This window comes from Bos taurus, chromosome 24 (assembly GCF_002263795.3).
Source record: "Bos taurus isolate L1 Dominette 01449 registration number 42190680 breed Hereford chromosome 24, ARS-UCD2.0, whole genome shotgun sequence".
NCBI lineage: Eukaryota > Metazoa > Chordata > Mammalia > Artiodactyla > Bovidae > Bos > Bos taurus.
In genome coordinates, this window is record NC_037351.1 from 57,682,644 (window position 1) to 57,700,129 (window position 17,486).

Here is a 17,486-nt window from a genome sequence, read left to right on the forward strand (position 1 = left end):
TTCCTGAATTCCAAAATGTTATGTGCATCCTAAGTTGCTTCAGTCGTGTCCAGCTCTGTGCGACCCCATGGACTGTAGCCCACCAGGCTTCTCTGCCCATGGAATTCTCCAGGCAAGAAGACTGGAGTGGGTTGCCATTTCCTCCTCTAGGGGATCTTCCCGACACAGGAATCAAACCTGCGTCTCCTGCATCTCCTACATTGCAGGCAGATTCTTTACTGCTGAATAACTGGAGAAACTCCCCAAAGTGTTATATTTTATTTTTATTTTATTATTATTATTTTAGGCATGCAGCTTACAGGATCTTAGTTCCTTGACCAGAGATCGAACCCTGGCCCCCTGCACCAGAAGCAAGTCCTAACCACTGGACTGCTGGGGAGGTTCCAACATACTTGCTTTAAATGAAGCTGGTCTCTCTCTTCTTGCTTTCTCTCCCGTGTCAGATTTCTAAGCCAAAGACAACTAGGATTTGCAAAGTCGTGTCATAAATTGGCTCCTGCTCAGATACCTGAAGTGAAAATCTGAAGAAGAATATCCTGACTCGCTTGGAGGTACTTTATTTTAAAATTATCCTTTCTGTCTGCATTAGTTTCTTATGGCTGCTTTAACTACCACAAACTCAAGTCACTTGAAATGACACAGAATTTATTATCTTACAGTTCTGAAAGTCAAAAGTCCGACGTGGATCTCACTGGGCTAAAATCATGGTGTCGGCAGGGCTGTGTTCCTTCTGGAAGCTCCAGAGGAAAAACTCTGCCTTTTCCAGCTTTTGGAGGTTTGCCTGCGTTCCTTGACTCGTGGCCCCTTCCTCCACCTTCCAAGCCAGCAGCACAGCATCTCCAAGCTCTCTCTGAGTCTCCTCTCTCCATCGCTCACTTAGAAGGACTTTTGTGATCACATTTGGACCCCTGGGAAGCCCAGGGTGGGCTGTCATATGTACGTGCAAAGGGCATACACTGTTCCGGGTTGGTCTGGAGGGCATAGACGGCTCACGTGCTATGGACCGATGTACACTCTGCCTTTGGCGCTCTGTGTTATGCTTTGAGATGCCCATCATTTGAACAGGTTGCATTTATTTAGCTGTTTCCGGATAAGTCTTTCCTTAGACAAACAATTCTGAGAAACACATTATGGTCCATGTCTCCCTGGGTCTGTGTGAAGGCTCTTCTCGAGAGTTAAAAGATATCTTCAAATTACATTCTTTCTGGCAATGAACACATTTCTCCACGATCTGAGTATCTTGATGTTATCATCTTTTAATTTTTTTGTCTATCTGGATGATATTTTTAAAATTTTATATTTTCCTAATTACTCACAAGGTTGGACAGCTTCTCATATGTTTTTAAGTGAAAGTTGCTCAGTCGTGTCTGACTCCTTGTGACCCCATGGACATCCATGGAATTCTCCAGGCCAGAATACTGGACTGGGTAGCCTTTCCCTTCTCCAGGGGATCTTCCCAAACCAGGGATCAAACCCAGGTCTCCTGCATTTCGGGTGGATTCTTTACCAGCTGAGCCACAAGGGAAGCCCAAGAATACTGGAGTGGGTAGCCTATCCCTTCTCCAGCGGATCTTCCCAACCCAAGAATTGAACCAGGTCTCCTGAATTGCAGGTGGATTCTTTACCAGCTGAGCTAGTAACTTTTATATTCCCTCTTCTATGAACTTCATATTTATTCACTTTTACCTATTTTAAATTCAGTTTTTAAGGGTACTTATCTGTTTTTATATACCTTGAAAATTAATACTTGTCTATGATATATATGTTCTACATATATTTCCCAGCGTGTCATTTTCATTTAATTTGATTTACAATATTTTCTGTTATATAAAATTTGAAATAATCAAAACGATCATGTTTTCTTCATTTTTGTTGTTGTTGATGTTCTTTACATTCCCAAATCTTATGGCTTTCAAGGTCATAAGAATAGTTTCCAATACTTTTTCCAGTAGTTTACAGTTTGGGTTTTTTATTTTTAACCCAGGAATCCATTTAGTGTTTATCTGAGGTCCACTGGTCTTATTTTTTTCTCCACACAGATGGCTAATTGTGTCTGCTTTAAAGATTTTGCTTCCTTCCTAAAACATGACAGGTTATTTCTATCATAAACCAAATTCCAGTATATTCTTAGGTCTCATTCTGTTTTCTCTACTCAGTTTGGTTTATTTATTTATCTATTTGGGGCTGTTGTTGTTTAATCACTAAGTCGTGTCCAACTCTTTTGTGACCCCATGGACTGTAGCCCGCCAGGCTCCTCTGTCTATGGGATTCTCCAGGCAAGAATACTGGAATGGGTTGTCATTTCCTCCTCAAGGGGAATCTTCCCGACCCAGGGATTGAACCCATGTCTCCTGCACTGGCAAGCAGACTGTTTGCCACTGAGCTACCAGGGAAGCCCTGGTTTGGAGCTACTAGCACACTGTTTTGGTTACCTTAGCTTTGGTGTCCATATTGATAGATGGTTGGTTAGCCCGTTTCAGTAAAGCAAGTTCGTTTTCAGTCATTGCAAAAAAAAGACCAATAACGCACGTCTCAGGCACTCAGCTCCCACTCGAGGCAGCGATGAGAGATTTACTGCCAGGGCTAAAACCCACCCTTGGAGCCAAAGGACCCCCTTTCCCCGCCTCCACTGCTGCCATCCAAATTCTTGTCCCAGCACCACGCCTCAAAATAAAACTCAGCTGTAGATGGCACACCTGTTTTGGATTTAGTTACAATAAATCAGGATCTGTATTTATTTCAGTGGCCGGACAGGTGAAGCCCAAGCTGCATTTATAGTAAGCCAACTAGAAAGCAGAAGAAAATCCAGATCATGAAGCTCTTTCCTCTTAGGGTGAAGGGGTTACAGTTGACAAGGCCTAAACTTCCTGTGTTTCAAACGCCTGTGATTCTTTACAGAAATGCCTCAAGTTGTAGCGGTCACACGAGGTCTCAGTCTAATTGACCCATGGCTTAAAACCTTTTGCTCATGAGAGTCACCTGCTGCTGCTGCTGCTAAGTCGCTTCAGTCATGTCCGACTCTGTGCGACCCCATAGACAGCAGCCCAACAGGCTCCGCCGTCCCTGGGAGACCTAGAGAGCTTATTAAAGGTGTGGATACCAAAACTCTGGGGTAAAATTCAGAGCTCTTTAAACATGTACCTTAGCACTCCCCTGGCAGTCCAGTGGTTAAGACTTGGCCTTCCAATGAAAGGTGTGTGGGTTTGATCCCTGGTTGGGGAGCTAAGATCCTACGTGCCTCATAGCCAAAACTCCAAAACATAAAACACAAGCAATATTATAACAAATTCAATAAAGACTCTAAAAATGGTCAACATCAAAAAAAATCTTAAAAAAAAAATTCACCTTAGCAGCACAGATCACCTAGGCCCTCACACGGATGCAGTGCCCTGAGGACTCAGAGCCCCCACTGTGGGGTGCAGGAGGTGTCTCTGTGTTACAACACATGTTCTGTAATGAGGTAGCCTGATGCATTCATGGGTGTGCATTGGTTCTTGGGAAATTTTGCCTAGGCTAAGGGCACAGCAACCCACTCCAGTCTTTTTGCCTAGAGAATCCCATGAACAGAGGAGCCTGGCGGGCTACTTAAAAAGAGTCAGACATGACTGAAATGACTTAGCAGGCCCAGCAAGAACCCCAGAATAGCTGAAGTAAATCACAGCCAACATGAGCGGGAAAGGGAATAGCCTATAACTCAGCTTTTGCCTTGGCAGCAGGCACCCTTTCTGGTTGTATTTTAATAAAATTAAAAGTGTGGCCTAGGGGAACAGAAGAGGGGATGGAGAAGTTGGGGTTGGGAGCTGCAAACTGCTTCATACAGAATGGATAAACAAGGTCATACTGTATAGCACAGGGAACTATATTCAGTATCTTGAGATAAACCATAATGGAAAAGAATATAATAAAGAATCTATTTATCTATATATATAACTGAATCATTTTGCTGTAGAGCAGAAATTAACACAACATTGCAAATCAACTCTGCGTGCGTGCTAAGTTGCCTCAGTCACGTCCAACTCTACGTGACCCCATGGACTGTAGCCCACCAGGCCCCTCTGTCCATGGGATTCTCCAGGCAAGAGTACTGGAGTGGGTTGCCATGCCCTCCTCCAGGGGATCTTGCTGACCTAGGAGGTCGAACTTGCAACTTTTATGTCTCCTGTATTGAGAGGCGGGTTCTTTACCACTAACACCACCTTATACTCTAATTTAAAAAATAAATAAAATTTGAAAAAAAAAAAAAGAAATCTGCCCAGCGTTCCTGCCTCCTAAGAGGCGCGCTCCAGGCCTGGACATCTGGAGGCAGGTGGCACTTCCCAGGCCCAACCTCACAGACAGCCCCACAGAGACCCACTGCTGGCTTCCCGTCTCAGCCTCCATCTGCTCACATTAAGGGCTGCCAGCACGTCCACCCAGTGACCTCATAAACATGTAATCTCTGCCGTGGCTGCCATTGGCCAACCTGGGCCGCCTCCCTGGATAGTCCACATGAACTTCTTGGGTCCGCTTTTTGCTTTTGTCTCTAGTTTTCAAACGGCCTATTTCTGAAGTAAAATGCAGGGAGTACTATTTTCCCCAGAAGGCCTGATATTTCATGTGATTTTCTAGAATGTGGAGTGTTGCAGGAATGCATTTACTATTTAGTTCGGTTCAGTTTAGTCCTCGGTCGTGTCCGACTCTTTGCAACCCCATGGACTGTAGCACGCGAGGCTTTCCTGTCTACCAACTCCTGGAGCTTGCTCAAACTCATGTCCATTGAGTCAGTGATCCCATCCAACCATCTCATCCTCTGTCACCCTCTTCTCCTCCTGCCTTCAATCTTTCCCAGCATCAGGGTCTTTCCCAATGAGTCAGTTCTTCACATCAAGTAGCCAAAGTATTGGAGTTTCAGCTTCAACATCAGTCCTTCCAATGAACACCCAGGACTGATCTCCTTCAGAATGGACTGGTTGGATCTCCTTGCAGTCCAAGGGACTCTCAAGAGTCTTCTTCAACACCATAGTTCAAAAGCATCAATTCTTTGGCGCTCAGCTTTCTTTATAGTCCAACTCTCACATCCATACATGACCACTGGAAAAACCATAGCCTTGAGTAGATGGACCTCAGTTGGCAAAGTAATGTCTCTGCTTTTTAATATGCTGTCTAGGTTGGTCATAACTTTTCTCCCAAGCAGCAAGCGTCTTCTAATTTCATGACTGAAGTCATCATCTGCAGTGATTTTGGAGTCCAAGAAAATAAAATCTTTCACTGTTTCCATTGTTTCCCCATCTATTTGCCATGAAGTGATGGGACTGGATGCTGTGATCTTTGTTTCCTGAATGTTGAGCGTTAAGCCAACTTTTTCACTCTCCTCTTTCACTTTCATCAAGAGACTCTTTATTTCTTCTTTACTTTCTGCCGTAAGTGTGGTGCCATCTGCATATCTGAGGTTACTGATATTTCTCCCAGCAATCTTGATTCCAGCTTGTGCTTCATTCAGCCCAGCATTTTGCATGATGTACTCTGCATATAAGTTAAATAAGCAGAGTGACAATATACAGCCTTGACGTACTCCTTTCCCTATTTGAAACCAGTCTGCTGTTCCATGTCCAGTTCCAACTATCATTTCTTGATCTGCATACAGATTTCTCAGGAGGCAGGTCAGGTGGTCTGGTATTCCCATCTCTTTCAGAATTTTCCACAATTTGTTTTGATCCACGCAGTCAGAGGTTTTGGCATAGTCAATAAAGCTGAAGTAGATGTTTTTTTGGACTTGCTTTTTTGATGATCCAACAGATGTTGGCAATTTGATCTCTGGTTCCTCTGCCTTTTCTAAATCCAGCACGAACATCTGGAAATTCACAGTTTGCATACTGTTGAAGCCTGACTTGGAGAATTTTGAGCATTACTTTACTAGCGTGTGAGATGAGTGCAATTGTGCGGTAGTTTGAGCATTCTTTGGCATTGCCTTTCTTTGGGATTGGAATGAAAACTGACCTTTTCCAGTCCTGTGGCCCCTGCTGAGTTTTCCAAATTTGCTGGCATATTGAGCGCAGCACTTTCACAGCATCATCTTTCAGGATTTGAAATAGCTCAACTGGAATTTCATCACCTCCACTAGCTTTGTTCATAGTAATGCTTCCTAAGGCCCACTTAGGGACTTTTTTTTTTTTTATAGTATATAGGACCTTTTTTTTTTTTTAACTTTTATGCTGTATATTATACAGTCCGTGGAATTCTCCAGGCCAGAATACTGGAGTGGGTAGCCTTTCCCTTCTCCATGGGATCTTCCCAACCCAGGGATTGAACGCAGGTCTCCTGCACTGCAGGCGGATCCTTTACCATCTGAGTCACCAGGGAAGCCCAAAGCACATCTCAAAGCCAAACGTGCAAAACCTCCCAAAAAGGTCACGGTCACTGTTTGGTGGTCTGCTGCCCATCTGATCCCCTAGAGCTTTCTGAGTCCTGGCTAAACCCTTACATCTGAGAAGTATGCTCAGCAAATCAATGAGATGCATTGAAAACAGCAATGCCTGCAGCCGGCATGATCGACAGAAAGGGCCCAGTTCTTCACAACAATGCCCAACTGCACGTCACACAACTAACGCTCCAAAAGTTGAACAAATCGGGCTATGAAGTTTTGTCTCATCCACCACATTCCCCTGACCTGTCACCAACCGCCACTTCTTCCACCATGCTGACAACCCTTTGCAGGCAAAATGCGTCTACAACCAGCAGGAGGCAGAAAACGCTTTCCGACGTTTGTCGAATCCGGAAGCATGGATTTTTACACTACTGGAAAAACAAACTTATTTCTCGTTGGCAAAAGTGTGTTGATTGTAATGGTTCCTATTTTGATTAATAAAGATGTGTTTGAACCTAGCTATAATGATTTAAAATTCATGGTCTGAAATTACACTTACTTTTGTCCAACGTAATACACCAGAGAACACCCACTGCCCCAATTTGAAAAGTAGTACTGACTGACCTGGGGCTTTGTTCCTTGGCTAAGATGGAGGGAAATCAGGGCAAGGGGCTCCAGAATCCCTGGGGGGGATGGGGGGGTGGGGGGGCATGCCTTCATGAGGGGTGCAAACTCTCATGAAAGGTAGCCCCATTCTGCCAGTCTGGGGCCTGGAGCCCACCCGCATGACACTGGCATTCCACTCCCCAAGGGCCTTCAACCACCAAAATTGGGATCTCTGAGGGTGGGACTTAGGCACCTGATATTTACAGCTAAGATTCCCGACCTCAGAGGTATAGAGAATCACTTGGGAGCTTTCAAAACCCTCAGTGCCCAAGCCACACTGCAGACAAATCACATCGGAATCTTGGGGTGGTGGGGAGCCGGGGATGGTACTCAGGCATCAGATGGTTTAAGGTCCACAGGCTTGAGACGCATTGCCTTAGGGTCTTTTCTAACCTGGGAAAGATCTCTCCTTGCAGACCAAGACTTTTGGATCTTTAGTGTGCTTACGAATTCCCAAGAATTGGGTTAAAATTGCAGATTCTGATTCAGCAAGACTGGGGCAGGGCTTGAGATTCTATATTCTGACAAACAGGTCTGCAGACCACACGGTGAGTAGCAAGGCTGTAGGTACTTAGGAGCGTCCGTGGATTACTTAACAAAGACTTGAGTCCAAGACCTGCAGTGAGGCATGATCTTGTAGGCCTGGGATGGTAATGGTTTTTGGCAGAAGTGGCAGAGTGGGCTTTGTGATCAAAAACGAAACAAACGTTTGTGTGACTCCCTGAGTCAACCATGGCGTGGTGCTGACAAGAGGCGTGGCAGCCATGTGCTGAGAGATGAGTGATTATAAGCTTCTGTCCTTCCCATCATCAGCAGAGGGCTGGCTTATCCACCTCCCTGAGTCAGAGTTAGCAGTTGTTGTTTGGCGGGGGCGGGGGCGTTGGTGGGGGTGGGCACATATTTTATTATGTAACTAAATGCAAATCTCAGATTGTTCTGTCCCAGATATGAAAACTACATGGCAGGCAAGTTTAGATGATCCACTTATATTTTCTCTATGCTTTAAAAAAACTCACTGGAGACCTACTACCTGCCCTGTCACTGGGTGGCCATGCACGTGGCAAGCTGCCATATAGTTGGTGTGTAAATTACACAGCCTGCCTAACTACTGGACTGAACTTAGATGAAGGTGAGGTTTCTTATCACATTTATTACATGAGCCCACACAAGTGATTCCCAGGTGGCGCTAGTGGTAAAGAACCTGCCTGTGGATGCAGGAGATGTAAGAGGCTAGGGTTCAATCCCTGGGTCGGGAAGATCCCCTGGAGGAGGGCATGGCAACCCACTCCAGTATTCTTGCCTGGGGAATCCCATGGACAGAGGAGCCTGGCGAGCTAAAATCCATAGGGTTGCAAAAGAGTTGGACACGACTTAAGTGACCTAGCGTGCATGCACACAAGTGACGCATTTCTGTAGATCCTAATACACATACACACTCGCACACACACACAAGTATAAGTAAAAAGGGAAAATCTGAACAAGATCAGCAGATGGTATCAATGCATCACGGTTGTGAAAATTATACCAGAGTTTTGCCAAATGTTAGCCTCAGGGGAAGCTGGCCACAGTGTATAGTGGCCTCTCTGTCTTATTTCTTACATCTATGCATGGACAATTATTAAAAATTTCAATTAAGAAAAAGCAAAAAACATCTTGTAGCCAGCCCTTAACGTTTTTAATATGGGGAGATAAGTAACAAAACAAAAAAAATGATAATACTTATTAAATGTTAACTGCATAACAGGTACTGTGCTGAGCATTCTACATGCATGGCTCTATCTTTTCTTCTTAATATTTACTTACTTATTTATTTGGCTGTGCCAGGTCTTAGTTGCAGCATGTGGGATCTCGTTCCCCAACGAGGGATAGAACCAATCTCCTGCACTGTGAGCATGGCATCCAGGCCACTAGACCCCCAGGTGAAGGTAAAGTCGCTCAGTGGTGTCCGACTCTTTGCGACCCCATGGACTGTAGCCTATCAGGCTCTTCCATCCATGGGATTTTCCAGGCAAGAATACTGGACTGGGTTGCCATTTCCTTCTCCAGGAGATCTTCCCAATCCAGGGATTGAACCTGGGTCTCCCGCATTGTAGACAGACACTTTACCATCTGAGCCACCAGGGAAGTCCCTATATGAAAGTTTTAATTTGCACAGCACTCTGTGAGGTGGTGGTTGTTATTATTACTGTTGTTACTATTGCTATCATTTCGTTTCAAATGAGGAAACTTGGGCTGGGAGAGCTTAACTAGTTTTTCCCAGGTCACACAGTCAGGAACCAAACATGGCTCCAGAGCCCACTACATTATACGAAGAATGCAGACAAGAATGTTGTTTCTCTGGAAGAAGAAATCACAGTTAAAGATGAGGAATGTGCTTCAGGGAAGTGCAATTTGAAGGAGCCTGCACCTTGGCCTTGAAGGACCAGGTGAACTGAGCTGGCAACAAGCCAATCGAGGGCACTCCAGACCTGAAGGTGGAAGAAAGCACTGCCTGTATGAGAAACTGCCTCCTTTTCCAGATGAGGAAACCAGTGTGCACGTCTGCTTCGCCTCTCAGGTAGACAGAGGCATAATCGTGGAAGGCCCCAAATGCTTGGGGATATGGTGAGGTCTTCCCGGATCCAGTTAGCAGTGAGTGAGAGCTGATAAGACACCACTAAGGCCAAGGCTGTATCTGAATCACTGGCATTCGCAAGGCAAGCCATGTGCAAGGTGTGGCCAGCTTGGCATAAACCAATCAATTCCCAATGATGGGGCTTCCAGATGGCTCAGCGGGTAAAGAATCCTGCAATGCAGGAGACACAGGAGATGTGGATTTGATCCCTGGGTCGGGAAGATCCCCTGGAGTAGGAAAATGGCAGCCCACTCCAGTATCCTTGCCTGAAGAATCCCATGGATAAGGAGGCTGGCGGGCTACAACACAAAAGGTCACAGAGTTGGACACAACTAAACGACTAAGCACAGCATGAATCTACCCCAGGGCCAGAAGAGCAGCAGACAGCAATTTCCTAGTGGAAGGTTGGTATGTGAAGGGAATCAAGGAATGTACTTAGGAAGATGAAGACCACAAATTGTTGAGATCAGTGATTATTAGAATCATACTTGACAATACCTGGAATTCACGGCAAAAGCAATTCTAAAAAGAAAGTTTACAGCAATACCTCAGGAAACAAAAGTCTCAAATAAACAACCTAAACTTAAACCTAAAGCCACTAGAGGAAGAAGACCAAAAAAGCCCTAAAGTTAATAGAAGGAAAGAAATCATAAAGATCAGAGCCGTATCATGTATCAGAGCATGTATCATAAAGATACATGAAACAGAGGCAAAGACAGCAATAGCAAAGATCAGAAATTAAAAGCTGGTTCTTTGAGAAGAATAAACAAAAGTGATAAGCCTCTAGCCAGACTCATTAATAAAAAAAGATAGAGGACTCAATCTAGCAACCTAGTACCATGTGGCTACTTACTCATTCAGTTATTGAGCGCATATTATATGACTAGTATGATCCCAAGGACTTGGGACATATTACTGAACGAAACGGTGACCAGCCTGCCTACCATCATGGAGCTCACCTTCTAAGCTTAGTGCTATATCCTGGTCAGGAAGATTCTTAATTATCAGAACCTAAGAATGCATTTCCATACTGTGTACTTGAGATCCCATCTCTTTAAAGAAATGCAAATCTCTCTGGGGTGAGGCTGGGCAACTCTGCAGAAGAACAGACACAGCACTTCTGATTTAAAAGCAAGGATGATCTTACCCCAGTATGGCTACAGGGAAACTTAAGATGGGCAGACTGGCAGGCCTCGCCTCTGAGTTGGATCAAGAAAGCAAGATCAGAACCAAGGTGAAGGATTGGCAGTGCCATCCTTGAAGACGATTCAAGTTAGCCTGGGGTACCCTCTCCGTTTTCCACTCCCAAACTGGGATTAATTTAGGAATCTTCCATAAATGTAGACACTGGGGGCTTTCCAATCTTAGCCTGAGCAAGTACTACTCCAAGACAGATCAGAACAAGATGGCCTTGCTTTGCAAGAGTGGGAAAGGAAGACAGGAAATAAGGACCCCTGGACATGGTTTAGTTTACACGTCAGCCTTGTGCTGTAACACAGAATTAGAGACATGGAATTTTTCTCAGAAGCTAAAAGCAACACACAGATGAAGAGAACATCCTAAAAGATAAGATGCTGGTTACTGTTTCTACTGCTGGGCACCTTAAAGGTAAGTGAATCAGGCAAGAGTCAAGAATGGGCAAATTTGCTAATATTACCCCCAACCAAGAATTTTTAGCCATTTCAAATTTTAAGTTCTCATGAGCCTCAGATGTCTGAGAATAAATATTCTAAATGTCTTTTGACTTAGTTATGGGAGGATTCACCCCCATAACTTGGGCTTTTTTTTTAAGCAACATTATAAAAAGTTTGATTTGGTTTTCAATGACCCTCTAATGCTTTTGTATCACGTTTGCAATATTTAGCCATTTGATATACATCTGGCTATGTTGTGCACATATGTAAGAAGCACAGACATCCACAATTAGGGAGTAACTTTTTGCATGGGTAAAAGAAATCTGTGCTCACTATACCACTATCCCTGTGGCATAATTTTCCTGCTTTAGTCAAAATTTTTCTACAGCACAAAACTGTTTTTGAATATACAGCTTCTACTCATGTTGACACTTGAGTGAGAGACTGGCTCTGCTACAGAGAACAACAAAGTGAGAAATGGTCCCTCCACCTGCAGAGTGCAAGCTATCTAAAAAGTCATATTCATCGTTCTGAGATCATTGCCTTGGTCATGCCTGAAAACACAGATGGGACCTTGAGTTGAGAGCGTGCAAGGTGGGTGTGCATTCATGAATGTGTGAGTGTGTAAGCAAGAGTGCCCTAAGAAGTTCAATAGAGACGACAGGGTCCCAGAGACGGCCTGTTTTATTTCGCTGCATTGCCAGGAAACAAGAGAGCTTGCTGGTCCCCAGAGTTCTCCATCTCAGAATCAAGCTTAGAGCACAAGCTGAGGATGAGAGAGGGGGCTCCCTCCTTCGATGCCTCTCAGCTCTGGGCAGCTGAGGGAGCTAGGAATTGCCTTGCACAGCAGTGGGTCTGAAACTAGCCTTGTCAATAGCCCCTTCCCCTCCTCTGACTTCTGGGAGGCCACTGGGCAACACCTCCCCCTTCACACAGCGCTTAATAACTGAAATAATTTGCCCAGTGAAATGCTCGGTGTGGATGCCAAACAGCTGTGAAAAGGCACCCAGCTGAGCAAGGCAGAGTAGTTTATGAGCAGAAAAGGACATGCTGTGTCTACTGACATGGAGAAATGAACGCTGCAGCTTAATTTTGTATTACTCTTTGGCCAAAACCCCTCCTTAAATGTATCTCGGGCCTGAGTCTGTGGTCACTGCTGTGTTAAACAACCACATAGGGTAAAGCTGGCACTCCTGCAAAAGAGTGGAGTAAATGTGGCCCTCACATGGCTAATTTGGCCAGTGGAACAGAAGAATCTGCTCAGGGAAGAAAAACTACCTTACATATGGAGATTTTTTCAGATTGGCTATTTTATGAGTGGGCCTTTAGAAATCATCAGTGCATTAAATTTTTACTTTTTCCCAAAGTGAACTCAATAACTGAATGCACTTGGGAATATTTAGTTTTCTTTGGAGTATTATCTAGTCTTCTATAAAAACAATACTTCCTACTACAGAGTTGGGAGAAGGGAAAGCAGAGGCCGAGTAAAAATAATGATAAATAACTTTTCGTGGGTATTTACAGAAATCAAATCTTGGCCATAATATAGCATCAGTTCAAAGCCGACTTAAAACCCTGTACACTTAAAAATATAATAAATTCATATATCACATAACATCCTTAGTATATTAATTTTTCCATCTCTTTCAAATATACCCCCAAATCAGTAACAGGGTAAAACTTTTTTTTTTTAATTCCTGCAGTGTTTTCTTTGCCTCTTTTACACTATGTGGTCTAAGAAAAATAAAACAGAGATTCATTCAAAAATCTACTTAGATTTTTGAGCACAGCAAAGTCTACTTTCTCTACTTTCTCCAGCATCATTAAGCAAATTCTGCAAATCTTTTAGACACACCAAAATCTCTCATTCATTCTATGAATTCTGATAAAAGCCAGCACTTACCAAGTTTCAAAAGTGTCCTGGAAAATCACCAAAAAGAATGTTTTGGTTTCTTTTAAAGACTACACCCAAAACATTTGCTTGAAAACTTTCTGAATAGTGACATTGCCTGATAAAACCCATGCAGTAGACAAAATATCAGATTTCTTTTTCCAGCTGTCCAGAATCCCATTAGTGCCTCTCACTTCTATCTGTCTTTTGCTATAATTAGGATGGCTTAGGGTTTATCTGGGCCTTTTTTCAAAACCAGATTTCCTTCCCAGCAGCAGCCCCTGTCATTCACAAGTCCCCTGGTGGTACCGAGAGAATTATTTTGATGTACACTGTGGCACAGCAATTGTGAATGTGGAGGGAAAGGAAATACACACACGCACACACACACAAATACATCTGAGCTGATAAACTGTGAAAGAGGAGTCCTACCTGAGGATGATCACTCCAGCCTGAAACCTTGCACGTTTCAAATACGTCGGTAACCCGTACCCCTTCTCTCTGGAAGTGCAAGGTCTCCTCCTTGGAGAGCAAGCCGGGTGGAGCCTGCAGGGTTTTCACTTCTGGCTCTGCTTGGGTTGGAACCTCAGGGCCTCCTGCAGGCAACTGGGGCTTCAGATCAGCCCCCTCTGCTCTGGCATGGGAGCTGACTCTTTTGTCACTCGGGGTTAGTGGGTGCTTAACAGGTCCCTTGGGACAGAGGCGATCCAGGGAGGCTTCCGCCGTCCTTTCTTCCAGGCTGGAATTCAGCCTCTTGGCTTTTCCCTTAATTCCCGGCCGCCACGTCCTGGCAGGTTTCTCAGAGCCCCGCTGGCTCCATCCGTCTTTTCCCCCTACTCTTCTCTCAGCCCTGGTCTCCAGACACCGGCTCATCCCTGGCTGTCCTGACTCACCAGACAAGTGCTTCCCCTCTGTCCCTGCCACCGCTTTATCCATGTTTAGCAGCTTGTCACCAGAGAATTCCTTTCCGGCCTGGTGGCTGTCTCTGGTTTCTCCTTGAATTCCTGGATAACCGTCTTCAGCAGCCTCCAAGGCAGCGGGTGGTTTATACCTGCCCAGGTCTGTCACCATAGCCGGTCCATCCTGCTGAAGTCCCAGGGGCAGGGGCATCCCCTCTTGCAAGGATGAGGCTCTGTGCGTGGAGGCCCGGCTGCTCCTTCCCCCCACTTCTTGGGGTGGTGAGTGATGACCACAGAGGCCAGCGGTGGCATCCATGGGGCCCGTGTCATCTGACACCGGGGGCCTGCAACCCAATTCACTGAAGAAACGCGCACACCCACCCAGGCTACACTCACTGAATTCCATCTCTTCGTCATCGCTTTCTAATAAAAAAACACGCTCCGTCCCCTGCAGGTTCCTTTGCCAGATCGCATTAGAGTAATCTGTCATAACGTCGGAACATTCCAGATACTCCAGGTCATCATCTGAAAACTCCTCGGCGCAGGTTAGGGTTATCTCTGGGCAAAGTTCATAGTCACTGTCAGAGTCTGTGCTGGAAGCCGGGGGGCTGACGGGCCTGGTACCTGGAGGAGCGGACGAGTCTGCCCGTGTCAGGGCCGGGCCGAAGCTGATATACTTCTGGACTCTGGCATTTTGGTGACTAGAGTTCAAGGCTTCCTCGTTAGGGCCCTCAGGGTCTAAGGCACCATCTGTTAACCTTGGTACTTCGGAATGCACGGCCCTGTGGCCACACACATCTTGTTTATCAGGAGCATCACTTGAACTAGGAAAACGCAACCCGTCCGCAACGCCCTCTGTGTTAGCAGCACCACCAGCCTCTTCCGTTTGCCTCGTGTCTTTAACCGCCAAGGGGTTGTCAGAGCCAGACGCGCCAGGGTCACGGTCGGCCGATACCTGGAGTGAATGAGCACCGCTGGATTTGGAGGAGGGGGCGTCAGCTGATGTAGGAGGCCCCGAGGCGATACCTTCTCCTTCCTTATAAGGATGCTCTTTCTCATCAGTGTGGTTTGGGCTCTCCTGCTCATATGTCTCCGTGTCGTGTTTCCAACCTGTGTGCCCGTCATCTTTTGGGTTGGGAGAGAGTGGTTGGTCCTCTGTCGGGCACTGCACTTCAATGGAAGCAGAGCAGCAGATCATCCCAAAACAGTTCCGAGCAGAGACTTGATAAACAGCAGTGTCATTTTGGGTACAGCTAGGATGAAGAGAGGAGACACGTAAGTTTGCATGCCGACATGCCTTGCATCCTGGCACACACACACAATGACCGTGGTTTTCCTGCACACTCAAGATCTGGGGTCCCCCTGGGAAGGGGTTTGTGGTCAGAGGCAACGGGCTGAGATGCTCAGCATTTTCCCTTAAGACTTTCACAGTCTTACCCCAAATCGAAAATGCTGAGAATAACTCAGATGAATGGGGAAACAGTTTCTAGTTTCTTCTTCTCTCTTTTATTTTAAGTCATGTTATGGTATAGAAACTTGAAGCAGCATTACTTTCTGAAGGAATGCATAGTACACAAAAAAACTAAAGCACTCTGAATCTTATAGTGGGCTACTGTAAGCAGTAATTCTTTTAAAGACTGTGCTAAGAAAACAGGGTTCTTGCCAGGAGGCTGTAAAGCTAACACCATACTAGAACTATGTGCATGAAGAACAGTGCCCTTTCCTCTTTAATTTAACATGACTATAAAGTCTAAACCACAGCCACGAACCCCTCTGGCTGAAAACCAATGTCCACATGCCATCCTGACCAGTACCCGCCCAGTGTTTGGCTCTGGCTCAGCAGGGAAGAAACCGAATCCTGGATCACACCAAGCCTGCTCTCCCTGCTCCAGAAAGGATGGTGCTGGGGGCCCCTCCCTTTCTTGACTGGAGCCACATGGCGCCTGGAGCCTGACTTGCTTTGCTGACCTTTCCCCTTAGAACACTTCTCCAGGCTCTGCAGTCTCAATAAACACGTGTTGTACCTGCTCCACTTTTTTAATATTAAGTTTTATTTGTTTGTTAATACTTAGCAGTGCCAGGTCTTAGATAAGGCACATAGGATCTTTGATCTTTGCTGCAACATGAGGGATCTTTACTTGCAGCATGTGGGATGGCGGGCTGCAGTCCATAGGGTCGCAGAGAGTCGGACACGACTAAGTGACTCGGCACGCACACCTGCACGCGTGCACACATGGGATCTAGTTTCCCCACCGGGGATCGAACCTGGGCCCCTGCACTGGGAGCACCGAGTCTTAGCCACTGGAACACCAGGGACGTCCCTATTTCTGCTTTTGAATTTGCACTTTTGTTTATCTCATTTGACCTCATCGTAACACTGCTGGTGTTTTATGTACTACCCATCTTCAGAAAGCAGGAGCTGAGGGTCTAGCTCAGGCTCAGAGGTGATGGTCAGATTGTTAGTGACTCACACGTGTAAGAGATGCACAAATGTCTCCCCCAGGAGGGTCAGTGTTAGATGTTTACAGCCGTGGGACACAGTCTTCCTTATCCTCTCTCTTCCTTACTGGAGGGCCCTCTTTGTCTCCTGACCTCACATGTGCTCATAAGCCTTCAACTGTTGGGTACCCACTCACAAAGGCCTCATCTTCAGAAAGCACAAACTAATTTCAACTGCATTAATGCTTTGTTTTTTTGGCAACTTGATTCTCAAGTAGAAGACACTCGAGGTGCCCGAGGTTGGCCAGGCCTGACCCATAGCCAATCTCTGGATTTGTCATGGCCAATAGCACAGGGAGAATGAGATTTAGGGCAACTTTCTGGGGGAATCAGTAGCTGCTCCTGTCTATTTCACAAGATTATTCTGAGGTTCAAATCACAAAATCAGGGTGAAAGGACTTTGTGAAGCAGAAACTTTACGCCATATGTACTCTATAAGAAAGCGAAAGTGATAAAATGATAATTACATGATGTGATGAGAGTGTTAGCTGACATTGCTATGGCAGTCATATTATAATATAAAGGTGTCAGAGCAATACATTGTACACCTTCAACTTACATGGTGTTCAGTGTCAAATAGAACTCCATTTAAAAAGGGGAGGGGAGACTTCCCTGGTGGTCAAGTGGCTAAGACTTTGTGGTCTCAATATAGGGGGCCTGGGTTCAATCCCTGGTCAGGGTCATACGCTGCAACAAAGATCAAAGATTCCACGTGCTGCAACTAAGATCTGGCACAAATAAATAACTTTTTTAAAAAAAGGATGGGGCAGCACTAAGACCAGGTTTTCTCTGGTTCTTAAGAAGTCTGCAGAAACTATCAGGATGACTTGTAAAATCTTACATCAGATTCAAATTCTTGAATCAGAATCTGTGGCTAGGGACTTCCCTGGGGAACAACGGCTAAAACTGTACACTCCCCCATGCAGGGGGTGAGGGTTTG

The 17,486-nt window shown here is 45.4% G+C and overlaps 1 protein-coding gene and 1 long non-coding RNA gene across 10 annotated transcripts in view; one reads left to right on the forward strand and one right to left on the reverse strand.

Annotated features, from left to right (window-relative positions):
• Positions 1-17,486, reverse strand: part of ALPK2 (alpha kinase 2) — a 132,624-nt gene that overhangs the window by 70,681 nt on the left and 44,457 nt on the right. For all 6 annotated transcript variants that reach the window (XR_001494986.3, XM_005224149.5, NM_001192248.1 and 3 more), the window contains one exon: positions 13,581-15,300. Coding sequence is in view for 5 of the 6 variants with exons in the window: in XM_005224149.5 (XP_005224206.1) it covers positions 13,581-15,300 (1,720 nt within the window). In the remaining variant the exon portion in view is untranslated. The remainder of the gene's footprint in view (positions 1-13,580; positions 15,301-17,486) is intronic.
• Positions 15,201-17,486, forward strand: part of LOC101907607 (uncharacterized) — a 51,347-nt gene continuing 49,061 nt past the window's right edge. For all 4 annotated transcript variants that reach the window (XR_009492767.1, XR_009492768.1, XR_815277.4 and 1 more), the window contains exon 1: positions 15,201-15,322. This is a non-coding gene — a long non-coding RNA (uncharacterized lncRNA). The remainder of the gene's footprint in view (positions 15,323-17,486) is intronic.